This window comes from Eschrichtius robustus, chromosome 20, assembly GCF_028021215.1.
Source record: "Eschrichtius robustus isolate mEscRob2 chromosome 20, mEscRob2.pri, whole genome shotgun sequence".
Classification (NCBI taxonomy): domain Eukaryota; kingdom Metazoa; phylum Chordata; class Mammalia; order Artiodactyla; family Eschrichtiidae; genus Eschrichtius; species Eschrichtius robustus.
This window is the reverse complement of record NC_090843.1, coordinates 55,266,574-55,279,379: the sequence shown is the minus strand read 5'-3', so window position 1 is coordinate 55,279,379 and position 12,806 is coordinate 55,266,574. Positions and strand designations below refer to the sequence as shown.

General features: G+C 47.8%; 1 protein-coding gene across 1 annotated transcript; it reads right to left on the bottom strand.

The window, feature by feature from the left end:
- Nucleotides 1-862: 862 nt before the first annotated feature.
- Nucleotides 863-12,768, bottom strand: CYB5D2 (cytochrome b5 domain containing 2). The gene is made up of 4 exons (XM_068531614.1): nt 12,265-12,768; nt 6,359-6,499; nt 2,271-2,457; nt 863-1,772 (listed from the first exon to the last, which is right to left on the bottom strand). The coding sequence occupies exons 1-4, from the start codon at nt 12,512-12,514 to the stop codon at nt 1,556-1,558; spliced, it is 795 nt and encodes a 264-aa protein (XP_068387715.1). The 5' UTR covers nt 12,515-12,768; the 3' UTR covers nt 863-1,555.
- Nucleotides 12,769-12,806: the final 38 nt, after the last annotated feature.

Genomic DNA, 12,806 nt, shown 5'->3' with positions numbered 1-12,806 from the left:
GTTCGCCAGTACAGAATTTATCCTGCTGTGGAGCAGGAAAGGGCGAAGCTGGGCGACTGTGTTGCAAGCAAATGGGGGCTGAGGAGCAAAGACTGAGCACGTGCAGCGTTTTCCAAAGCTTTGCTGGGACGGGAAGTAGGGACAGGGCCTCAGAAGGATGGGGCAGGAGGGAAGGGAAGTGAGCTGTTGAATGCAGACTTACAGGGAAGAGCCAGGAGGCAGGAAGAGGTTAAAGGCACTGGAAAGGCAGGTGAGGAAGATCCTGGGTGGCAGAAGAGCAGCTGTGGCCAAAGGGCAGCGAGCCACGCCAGTTCAGGGCAGGCAGCCTCCGTTTTCTAGTCCGTGAACCTGGAAAGCTATTAAGTGAGACTGATGGTAAAGGAGAGGAAAAACAACCAAAAAGGGAGGACAGAGAACGTTTAGATTAACAGCTGAGGGGATTGGGAGAAGTTGAGGTGAAGGCGCAGATGGGGAGACCATGAACCTGTAATCGCTCCGGATTCGTTTCCTTACCTGTAAGGTAGGAACTCCTTGCCCCCATGAGCTTAACTAGAATCCAGGAGGTAATGGGTATGAACTTGGTCCAGTGTGGGAGATTACAGATGACCCTGGACACACCACCCACTGTTGAGGCTGTTTGTATTGGCACTTGCAGCCTTGCCCAAACTTTGATGTTGCGCTAGCCAGTGTCCGTGTTAGAGCTGTGAAACTACCTTTTGCTCAAAATGCAGACTTCGCCCTTTGAAAACACACCACCCCTAATTTTAAGTGTTTGAAAGAGAAACAGTACCCTTGCTTTAAATTGTTGCTTTGTTCAGAGGCATCTGGATTTGCTGCATCCCTGTAAGCAAAAACTTTTCCATTTCCAGAATTAGCCTATCCTGTTTTATTGTCACCTCTCACTATATTGGTCCAGCTCGAATTAACTCAACGTGGCTTTTGGTTGTATTGATAAATTCAAGTTTGCCTTAGGACAGAGGTCTTACTTTTAAGACAGGTCGTAAAAGTCAGGGCTCACATTAGCAAGTGGGGAACCGGAACAGGGTTGTGTTGACACTGTTAGTTCATATGGCTTTTCTGGATGTGTCTACTTGTTTCTGAGTTGTAAGGGAATGATGTAGCCCCCGATGTCCTGACCAGGGTGGGAGTTACAAGCAGGGCCCAGGCCAGCAGCTGATCTGGGCAGCCTGGGAGTCCGTGGGAAGGAAGCTGTTGGAGCTCAGAGCCCTTCTGCGTGTCTGTCCAGTTAGTTTTGAGTTGGTCAAATTTGTGCCCATTAATACCAGCGAACTCCAAAGGATGATGGTGAGGAGATCTAGGGGAACAGTGGCAAGAACAGGCCGACCAGTACTAGGCAGGTTGCCAGGCGCTGGCCTCAGTCACCAAAATGGTGAGCCCATGGGGAGGGGCATGAGTCCTGTCTGCAGAGCATGGCCCAGTCCTTCCAGGCCCTCTTGTTTCATGCAGGAGCCATCCTAGGGCACAGGAGTCAAGGGCCCATTAGGGAAAGGCAGGTGAGGGTTCCCTGTGGGTTATGGACATACAGGGTCCCGGCTCAGAGGGGGACACAGCATGTGATGGCTAGGGGTGGGCAGCCTGTGTATTCCTCCAAGCTGGGGTGGTCCAAGTCCCCACGATTTCTGTGCGTAGGGTCGTCCGGCGTCTGGTCACTAGGGGGGCCAGTTGTTCTCACACACACGCAGTGGGGCTCCTTGGCACCTGGCTTAAACAGCTTCCTGGGGACGCCAATCCAGTCTCTGCTCACACCTCCACTAAGGAGAGAAGGAAAGAGGGCTGCTTAAAGCATGAAGTTGTGAGTTTCTCTGGGAAGGGAGGAGAGGGAGCAGTGAGCCAGGCCTTGTGAAAAGTAGAAGCCGTTTGACTTGCCGCCTTGGTGTTTTCCCAAGGCGGCGGTCTGCGGTGCTCACCCGAACCTTCTTGCTCTCCCCCGAGGCCCTCCAGCTTCCCCTCCGAGGGCAGACCCCGTCGTGCTTTCACTGCTGCTCCAGCCCCTGCCCTGTGCCTTCCTAGGAGGCGGCGCCACTTCCCTGCACTGGTGGCAACACCTGTGAAAGGCTTTCCCCCACTGGCCTCTGAGCGTCTCAAAAGCAGCGTCTGGCTTGAGAATCGCTATCCCAGAGCACGTGTATTTTGACAAAGTTCCCCTGGGTTAACAGTCAATTTATGGCCTCACTGAACAACACAGATGTGGTGACCTAGAAGATGGATTTGGGGGAGAGGCGGGAGGAACAGAAGGGAAGCCCGTTTACCTCCTCTGGGAGCACCAGAACCGGCTGCCCCTGGTTGAGCTCCACTCAGCATTGCATGGTGGAAACTTCTGCTTCTCTTTCAGTTCCTGTTTATTTGCCTCCACGCCTTTGGTGATCATGGCTTCTGCCTGGGTCAGTTCTGGAGTAGGTAGCCCATCCTCTCCATAGAACCTTCCTGTCACCCTCCCTGTGGTGACAGGAAAGCTGACATCAGAGTAGCCGTGGGAGGGGGGGCAGGAACAGAGGCTTAGCTCCTGCAGAAGTCCTAGTAAAGCTGAGTCCCCAGGGCTTCCGCCTTCCACAGTAGCCTGCTGGCTGCTGATTTATTAAGAGCTGGTTGGAGGGACTTGTGTTGCCTTCTATCCCGATGTCTCTCAACATCTTATACGACTCTGGATAGACGCCTCCCTGTTCTAGATGTAGAGTCCTCCAGCACGGAAATTATAAAATCTTTCCCCTTCCGGACATCGGTTCCCTGAGAGTGGAACCACATGTCACTCACTTTTCAATGTTCCACAGTGCTTGAGGTACACAGTAGGTGTTCAAGAAATGCTTGATGAATGAATGGCTTATTGCATAACATTTTTGTGGCTCATTTCTTCCCTACATTGAATTATTTTGTCTTATATGGATATAAATAAGTCATTCATTGAGTGTTCACTCAGCATCAGGAGCTCTGCTAGCACTTTACCAGTATTTTGTAATCCTCCTAATACCCGTTTGAGAGAGAAATCAGTGCTCCCGTGGTCCTAGGAGACGGGAGATTGAATAGCTGGGAAGTCTCTGAAGCTAGTAAGTGGGTCTGGCCCCGAGCTCATGCTCTCCCCTCCACTATTCTTTTCTGGCTCAGTCCTTCAGTGGACAAAGTGAGTGGAAACTGGTTTTAGTTTAAAATCCCTGTCAGAATTTGTAAGGTCTAAGCTATGGCAGTGGTCAGCAAGTGGTCAGTGAGCCTGTAGGCCAGAGCCAAGAAGGGATCAGTTCTTAGATGCAGGGACTTCCATCTCCGAGTCCTGAAGTGCAAGTGGCTTTCACAGCAGCCCCTGTCACAGGGCAAGAGAAGCAGCAGAAAGCACTTCTAGAAGGTTTGCCCAAGTAGGAGGTGGTATCCATACATACCTGTCCCTGCTGTGTCTGTCCAATCTTCTCAGTCCCCGAGAACTGAGATTCCAGGGTACGTTCGTGTACCCAAGATTCAGTTCATCTTCCCAAGTCCAACTCCCTATCCTGACCTTTCCAATTCTATTCTTACCACTTTGTTTTTTCGGCTGCTCCATGTGGCTCGCGGGATCCTAGCTCCCCAACCAGGGGTTGAACCCAGGCCCCCTGCAGTGGAAGCGCAGAGTCCTAACCACGGGACCGCCAGGGAAGTCCCTATTTTTATCACTTCTGCCTGTGTTCCCTGGCTTAGGAGCCTTGGATCCCTGACTCCTCCTTCACATCTAAATGTACACTTCCCTTCGTTCATGTCCAAACCATGAGCGAATCGTGTCGGTCCAACCTTTAAAAAACACCCTGATTCTGCCCATTCCTTTTCATTTCCACTGCTACCACCCTAATCCAGGCGATGGATTACGACAGTGGCCTCCCAGTGGTCTCTGCTTCAGCTCATGCCTTCCCACAGTTCTTTCTCTACGGAGTAGCTGGGTGACCTTTTAAAAACATAGATCACACCTCCATGCCTGGTTTATACCCTCCTATGGCTTCCTAAAACATATGGATAAGACACAAACTTCTTATCAAAGGCCTCCAAGACAACCACCTGACTCGTGTTTGCTTCTTCAGCCTCTTCTTAAGCTGTTCCCTCCCTCGCTGTAGGCTCCCTGACCATGCTTCGCTGCTCCCCACCTCGGGCACTCTGTTCCCTCAGCCTGAAATACTCTCTTCTCAGATCTCAGGATGGCTGGCTCCTTCTCACCTTCCAGGTCTCAGCTTAATTTTCATTTCCTCCAGGAGGCCTCCCCTGACCGTCTGCTCTAAAGGTGTCACGCACATGCCCAGACATGCATCACATTAGTTTTCGTGTACTCACAGTCCTGCCTGGAATAGTCTCGTCACTTTACTGGTTTATGATATTTCTCTCCCCACCAGTGAGGCCCCAGCACTCAAAGCAGCTTAGTTCAGAGCATTCATTTTGAACGCTTGTTAGAATAAGTGAAGGGATCAGGGCCCAAATCCCAGGCCTGCAGTCTGTAAGTTGGCCTGGCACCGCACTTTCTCCTATAGAGGGTCTCTGTATGCATGGTGACAAGCCTGTCCTGGTGGGTTTTAGACATGAGACCCAAAGAGAGGACAGCAGTAGTAGAGGCAACAGAGAAGGAGGTAGAAGCTGTGTCGTGAGAATGGCGGTCACCATTGGCCGGGTCTCCAGAACACAAAAATGACATCTCGTTTCCCCTCGAGGCCTGGCCATGTGGCTGCCAAGATGGCTTCCTGCTGTCGCCCTTCAGTGTGCACCCGTGTAATAAACCTTCATCTTCTGCCGCTCTGTCCTGAGGGTCTCTGGTGCCCTGAAGGAACCTAACACTGCCCTCCCCCTACAGAATGCGCTAACAGAGGACAGGGACTGCATTCAGCCCGTCCGTGGCCCCACGAGGACCAGAACCACAGCGTATCCATGGCAGACACTCGAGTATATCCTGACTTCAACTGCAGTCCTTCTGAGGCATTGCTGACCATGTGCCCCTCACTCCCCTACACGTGAACACTGTTCAACAAGACTAGTTCACTCATCTTACCAAACACATCAGTTTGCCCCTCAATATCAGTGTGATGTGTTTGGTCTGGCATCCTTTGCTGACACACAGGACTCCACTTTTATTCTTCTGTGTTGGGTTTTTTCCTTATTAACACAGTCATGTTTCAGCTTTGGTTTGGCAACTTTATGGGGAAAAGGGAGAACCAAGCCTTCTGAAGGCCAGATGGATAGAGGTCAGTTCCTTCAGTGGCAAACATAGTTGTGATCTGAGGAGTGGCCTGGTGCAGACTGGGTGAAAACAAAGATGGGGGGTGCTGCAGGTTGGGGTGACAGGGGCCAACAGTGGTGGGTATGGAAGAGGGGGCACCGGAAACAGAACTTCAGATTCATGAAAAGAGCCTCGGCTAGTTGGATGTGGAGGGAGCAGAGGAGTTAGTGAAAATGCCAAGGTTCTCAGCAAAGGTAACCCAGGGAGTAATGACAGAAGCAGACATGCAGGGGCATTAGGGGCAGAGAAAGAACTTCCAATTTAGACCTGTTCCAGTGGTGAAGTGGCCCTGATGTTCCTCAGGAAATTAGCCGTGTCTAAGTGGGCTCCAGTGAGAGGTCAGGGCAGCAGTAGATGGAGAAAAGGGGCCCAACCATCCCAGTTTTCAGTGTTTGTGAAGCAATCTACTGTTTCGTGTCTAACATTTCTTTAGGACACCGTTAGGTATCTTCTCATTTAGGTAGCAAGTGCGGCGCTCCACACAACTGGCTTGAACAAGTATTTGATGAGCATGACTTCCACCTGGGAGGGAGTTCGTTGAGGATGGGCACAGGTTAATGTCTGTCTCCTTCGGGGACGAAGTAAAAGGATATTTGTCAAAACCACTTGCAAACAGGCTTTGAGCCTCCCTGACTGTGTCTGAAGTCAGATGCCTAGAACACGGCGAGATGGGGAAGCTGCCCTCCTGGGCGGGTTGCTCAAGAGTGGCGCAGGCTGTGGGGCAGCAGAGGCCAAAGCCAGTGGTCGGGCAGTCCTCTCCCAGGAGCAAGAGCGAGGGAAACAGGGACCTCCCCGGCGGGCCCGTGGTTAGGACTCCGCGCCTTCACTGCCGAGGGCCTGGGTTGGATCCCTGGTCAGGGAACTGAGATCCCACAAGCCGCGGCACGGCCAAAAACAAAGGTGACGGAAACAAGCGCCCCAGCCATTTCCTTCTGGGACATACCGCCACACTGACAGCCAGAGTTTAAGGTGAAAAATCCATGCGCATTTTCCAGATTTTAACCTTGAGTCCAATTCCCAAAGAATTCTAGCCCCTTAAAAAAACTGCAAGACAAACAAAACAAAAAAACAACTGCAAGACAACTAAATGAAATCTATGGAAATGACCTGTGGAATACTTACCGATGAATTCATAATTCTTCTCATAGAATGAAAGCCAACTTTGGAGTGTCAGCATCTCAGAAAATGACAGGTCAGATACATCATCCACAAGGCCTCCTTCAGAGTAGTCCCCGGTCACAAACGCTCTGGATGCATCTCGGCCTGCAGGGGAGATGTTTCCAGTAGATTAACTTATAAATCACCAACACTGTAGCAACTCAAGAATCTGTTTTCTGAGAAACATCTCCCAAAAACCCTCACTCCCCAGCCCCCAGCAAAGCTGATCCCTCCTCCCCCTCAGTGGCAGACGCTCCTGGATCTTGGACATGCTTTCTGGCATGCATCCTGTTCTTTCATTGGCTTTCGGCAACATTTCGCATGGTGGACCATGTCCCTTGGCTTCTGTGACACTATACTCTTGGTTTTCCTCCTACCCCTCTAGCTCATTTTCTACCAGCCTCAGACATCAATTCTTGTTCACCTCCTTTGCTCCATCCACACCCTCCACTTGACAATCTCATCCACTCCCGTGGTTTCAAGTACCACCTCTATACCAAAGATGCCAGATTTGTATGTTTAGCTCAGACTTCTCTTGAGCTCCAGACCTGTATATCCAGTTGTCTGCTCAACGTGCCTTAGATGACTTTCAGACATCACAAGTTCAAAATGTCCATACTGCATCCCCAGCCCCTGGAAACCTGCCTCTATTCTAGTACTCCCTGTCTCGGTTAATAACCACTTGCTCAGCCCAGAAATGTAGTCCTTGACTCCTCCTTCATCCCTCACATCCAATCAGTCCCCAAGTCCTATACTTTCTTCCTAAATATCAGTCTGCCTGGCCCCATCTACTACTAAGCAAGCCCGGGCTGCCGTCATCTCTCATCTGAACTACTAGAGTAACCTGCTAGGTCTCCCTGCATTCATTTGGTCCCCCGCTGATCTATTTTCCATACAACACTTAGGCTGATATTTTAAATAAGTCGATCATATCATCTCTTGCTTCAGAATCCTCAGGGGCTTCCTTTTGCCCTATGACAAGGTACATATTCCTTAACAGGCCATTCAAGGCTCTGCACCAGCCACCGCCAGCCTCACCTTGCCACTGTACTCCCCTCCTCACTCTCCTCCTCCCCCACTAGGCTAAGGCCTCTAGTAACACCAGTATGTTCTCCTTTTAACACTCATCACAAAAATAATTGATTAATTGCTTATGAGATAACTATTTAACGTCTGTCATTTCTACTAGTCTGCAAGTTTTATCAGGGAAAAGAACACACCAAACTTAAGAATCAGTTCCCCAGTGTCTGGTAGTGCCTGATCTTTAGTAAATTCTCAATAAATACATGACTGAATGAAACCCATACATTTATAGTTAATTGATTTTCAGTAAGGGTGCCAATTCAATGAGGGAAAGAATAGTCTTTACAACAAATGGTGCTGGGACAACTGAAGAGCGACATGCAAAAGAATGAAATTGGACCCCTACCATATATAAAATTGACTCAAAATAAATCAATGACCTGAATATATGAGCTAAAAATATAAAACTCTTAGGAGAAAACATAGGTGTAAGTCTTTGTGACCTAGAATTAGGCAATGGTTTCTTAGCTAGGACACCAAAAGCACAAGTCACCAGAGAGAAAATAAATAGGATTTGGTCAGAAATTTTAAATTTTGTGCATTAAAGGACACTATCAAGAAAGTGAAACCCTGAAACCATAAAACACCCAAGAGAAAACAGGCAGCATGCTCTTTTTTTTTTTTTTTTTTTTTTTTTGCCGTGCTGTTTGTGGGATCTTAGTTCCCCAACCAGGGATCGAGCCCGGGCCCTCAGCAGTGAAACTGCAGAGTTCTAACTACTAGACTGCCAGGGAATTCCTGGCAGTATGCTCTTTGACATTGGTCTTGGCAATATTTTTGGGAATGTCTCCTCAGGCAAGGAAAACAAAAGCAAAAGTAAACAAATGAAACTACATCAAACTTAAAAGCTTTTGCACAGCAAAGGAAACTATCAACAAAACGAAAAGGCAAGGGAATTCCCTGGCGGTCCAGTGGTTAGGGCTCCGTGGTTCCCCTGCAGGGGGCCAGGATTTGATCTCTGGTTGGGGAACTAAGATCCTGCAAGCTTCGAGGCGCAGCCAAAACAAACAAACAGAAAACCCGAAAAGGCAGCCTACTGAATGGGAGAAGATATTTGCAAACGATATATCTGATAAAGGGTTACTATCTAAAATATACAAAGAACTCATACAACTCAACATCAACAGAACAAAACAAAACAGGGACTTCCCTGGTGGCATAGTGGTTAAGAGTCCGCCTGCTAATGCAGGGGACACGGGTTCGAGCCCTGGTCCGGGAAGATCCCACATGCCGTGGAGCAACTAAGCCCGTGTGCCACAGCTATTGAGCCCGTGTGCCACAACTACTGAAGCCCATGTGCCTAGAGCCCGTGCTCCACAACAAGAGAAGCCACCGCAATGAGAAGCCCACGGACTGCAACAAAGAGTAGCCCTTGCTCTCCGCAACTAGAGAAAGCCCGCGCACAGCGACGAAGACCCAATGCAGCCAAAAATTTAAAATTAATTAATTAATTAAAAAACAAAGCAAAAAACCCCAAGCAACCTGATTAAAAAATGGCAGAGGACCTGAATAGACATTTTTTTTCCAAAGAAGCTATACAAATGGCCAACAGACAAGTGGAAAGATGCTCAGCATCACTAATCATCAGAGGAATGCAAATCAAAACCACAATGAGATATCACCTCACACCTGTCGGAATGGATATTATCAAAAAGACAACAAATAACAAGTGTTGGCGAGGATGTGGAGAAAAAGGAACCTTGTACACTGTTGGTGGGAATGTAAATTGGGGAGCTACTATGGAAAACACTATGGAGTTTCCTCAAAAAAATTAAAAATAGAACTACCATATGATCCAGCAATTCCACCCCTGGGTATTTATCCAAAGAAAACAAAAACACAAATTCAAAAAGAAATATGCACCCCTATGTTCACTGCAGCATTATTTACCATAGCCAATATATGGAAGCAACCTAAGTGTCCATAGATGGATAAATGGATATACACATATACAGTGGAATATTAGCCATAAAAGCGAATGAAATCTTACCATTTGCGACAACATGGATGGACCTATAGGGTATTATGCTAAGTGAAGTAAGTCAGAGAAAGACAAATACCATATAATTTCACTTACATGTGGAATCAAAAAAACATAACAAAACAGAAATAGACTCATAGATACAGAGAACAAACTTGTGGTTGCCCACAGGGAAGGAGGCAGGAGGTTGAATGAAATAGGTGAGGGAGATTACGAGGTACAAACTTCCAGTTATAAATAAGCATGGGGATACAGCATAGGGAATAGAGCCAATAATACTGTAATAACTTTGTACGGTGACAGATGGTCACTAGACCTATCGTGGTGATCATTTTGTAATATAAAATATCGAATCACTGTGGTGTACACCTGAAACTAACATAATATTGTGAGTCATTTATACTTCAAAAAAAAAAAGTGAAAAGACAACCTGCAGGATGGGAGGAAATATTTGCAAATTATATATCTGGTAAGTGTCTAAGTGTCCAGAATATATGAAGAACTCATATATACAACTCAACAATAAAAAGACAACTCAATTTAAAAATGGACAAAGGATTTGAATAGACATTTCTCCAAGGAAGATATACAAATGGTCAACAAGCACATGAAAATATGCTCAACATCATTAGTTATCAGCGAGAAGCAAATAACCAAAACCACAATGAAATACCACTTCAAACCCATTAAAATGGCTATAATCAAAAAGAAAAAAAAAGACAGTAACAAGTTTGCTGAGAATGTGAAGAAACTGGAACTCTAATACATTGATGATGGGCATGTAGGTTGGTGCAGCCACTTTAGGAAACAACAGGCAGTTTCTCAGAAAGTTAAACGTAAGTTACCATATGACCCAGCAATTCCACTCCTAGGTATATACACAAGAGAACTGAAAACACATGTCCACAACAAAACTTGTACATAATGTTCATAGCAGCATTATTCATAATAAGCAAAAAGTGGAAACAACCCAAATATCCAAGAAATAATCAATAGATCAACAAAGTGTGGTATATCTATACAATGGAATATTATTTGGCCATAAAAAGGAATGGAGTCTTGACATGCCGATACATCATGAATGAACTTTGAAAACATTATGCTAAGTGAATGAAGCCAGACACAAAAGGCCACATGCATGACTCCATTTACATGAAATGCTCAGAAGAGGCAAATCTTTTGAGACAAAGCAGATACTGGTTGCCAGGGGCTAAGTAGTCGGAGGGGTTGGGGAATGACTCCTAATAGATATGGGGTTTCTTTTGGGGGTGATAAAAATGCTCTGGAATGAGATAATGGTGATACTTGCACAACTTTCTATGTTAAAAACCACTTGTACTCTTTAAAAGGGTGGATTTTATACCATCTGAATATCTTTTTAAAAAATAAAAATATTGACTGACTGAGCAAATAAGTGAACATACCTGCTTCCCTACTAGAGTGCATAGGTGTTGGGGAGCAATGTTATAATCTCTGATTCCTCAGCACGTGGTACAGGGCCAGCTACATGGCAGTGGTCAGTAAATGGATGGTGAATAAATATTGGGCACAAAGGAACTCAGTCAACAGTAGAGCACATCGCAAAAGAAAAATCACTCCAGAAATGGAGCGTTTTCTGCTCACACTTGTGCATACAGCCATGATGGCTGCATCAGAGTGCGGCCGGAGAGTGCACCAAAGTGTCCTCACCTGGCAGGTAAGTAAAACACTTGATTCCAGTTCTAGCTCTGCTTCTAACTCACTGTGTAGCTCTGGGTAAGTCCCTTCCCCTTCTGGACTGTTTGAGGAGCTCAGCAACACCAACTGAACTTAATTCCTTCTCTGTCAATGCTTCTATTTCTTAAAAGTTCTCCCTAAAGACAGGGAAGTGACTTGTATTTAAGTACCAGAGGCAGCTTCCCAGTTCTCCTGAGATAATGACAAGTGGGAAATGCTTATTTCATATCAGCTTAGTCACTGGCCGTAGGCTTGCTCGTCATTTTCTTTTTCTTTTTTAATCTAGGAGATGGTCATTCTTCTGGGCTGGTAAGACGACATCTCTAAAAGTAATAGGCTGGTGCTCCTAGTTCAAGTGCTGTCAGGACTTAGTTGTGAGGGCTTTAGGCAAATCACATCCTCCAATCCCCCAAGATATAAAATAGGGAGGACAGAATAATCCTCATTTGACAAATGTTCTTTGAGGCCTAACGTGCCAGCTTTGTTCTAAGTACTGAAGGACTGTAAATGGGGCCAGACTCCTTCCCTGTGCTCTAACCTGATAAACTTTTTTAAGGAAGGCAGACAAATGCATTTGTACTAGAAGCAAGAACGACTCAAGCCAAATGTACTACTTTTAGGGGAAACCTGGAGTGGGGGGAAAGGAAGATTGCTTCCGATTGGGGCACATTGAAGAAATGGTTGGAATCATTTCCAACCATTTGGGGAACTCTTGAGGCCGGGGACAGGGCGTCACTCATCTCTGGGCCCTGAGAGCCACGCAGTGTGGCACAAAGCAGGTACTGGGGGCTTCTGCTGGCGGGTAAAGAGTAACTAGTAAGAGGCAAGAGATGTGTTTCTCCAGCCTAATTCAGGAAGAGCGGTGGGGAAAGGCAGGGAAAGCAGAGGCCGGCAACAGTTGCCCACAGTCCTGCCCGAGTCAAAACAGACCAGAAGGATGATGCAGCTGAGCCAGGTCCCTACGCTGGTCTGACGAATGTGGGGAGGAAAAGAGGAAATGAATAAACGAATGAATAAGTGAATGAATGAAGCGCAGGCGCCTACCGGCCCGCGTCGTAACAGAAAAAGGCGTGAACCGCCCCGCTAATACCTGCGAAGCCGCTATAGTGGGCCCCAGGCTCGTAGTGCCTCCGGCCAGAGGACACATCATAGACGCGTCCGAGCAAGGCCAAGTAGAGGCCCGGGTCCCCAGGGCGGCCGCGATAGCGGGCCAGCTCCTCGGGTATGAAAAGGCGAAAGTCAGCGCGGGGACTCCACCAGCCCATCAGCCGTGCGGCCGCCGCCGCCGCCGCCGCCGCGGCCAGGCCCAGCCAGAGCCCACGCCTGCCGAGCCTCAGCATTTAGACAGCCGCACCGCCTCGGCTCCTCCGAGGTTGCTGCCTCTCTGTCCACAACTAAGATGGCGGAGAACCGGCCGCGACGTCACCGGCGCGACGCGCGCTCTCCTGTGTCCGCCTGTCACCAAGGGGACAACGGAGGACTGAAAGGGGAAAGTCTGGCGAAAAGTTCACTCCCTGGCTCCAACTCTTTCTCGTACTTTTCCAGCATAGCGGATACTATGTGGAGGGATAACGAGAAAGTGAGCAGCGGGAAGGCTCCCTGGCCGGCAGATTATCTGCCCCCAACAAAGAC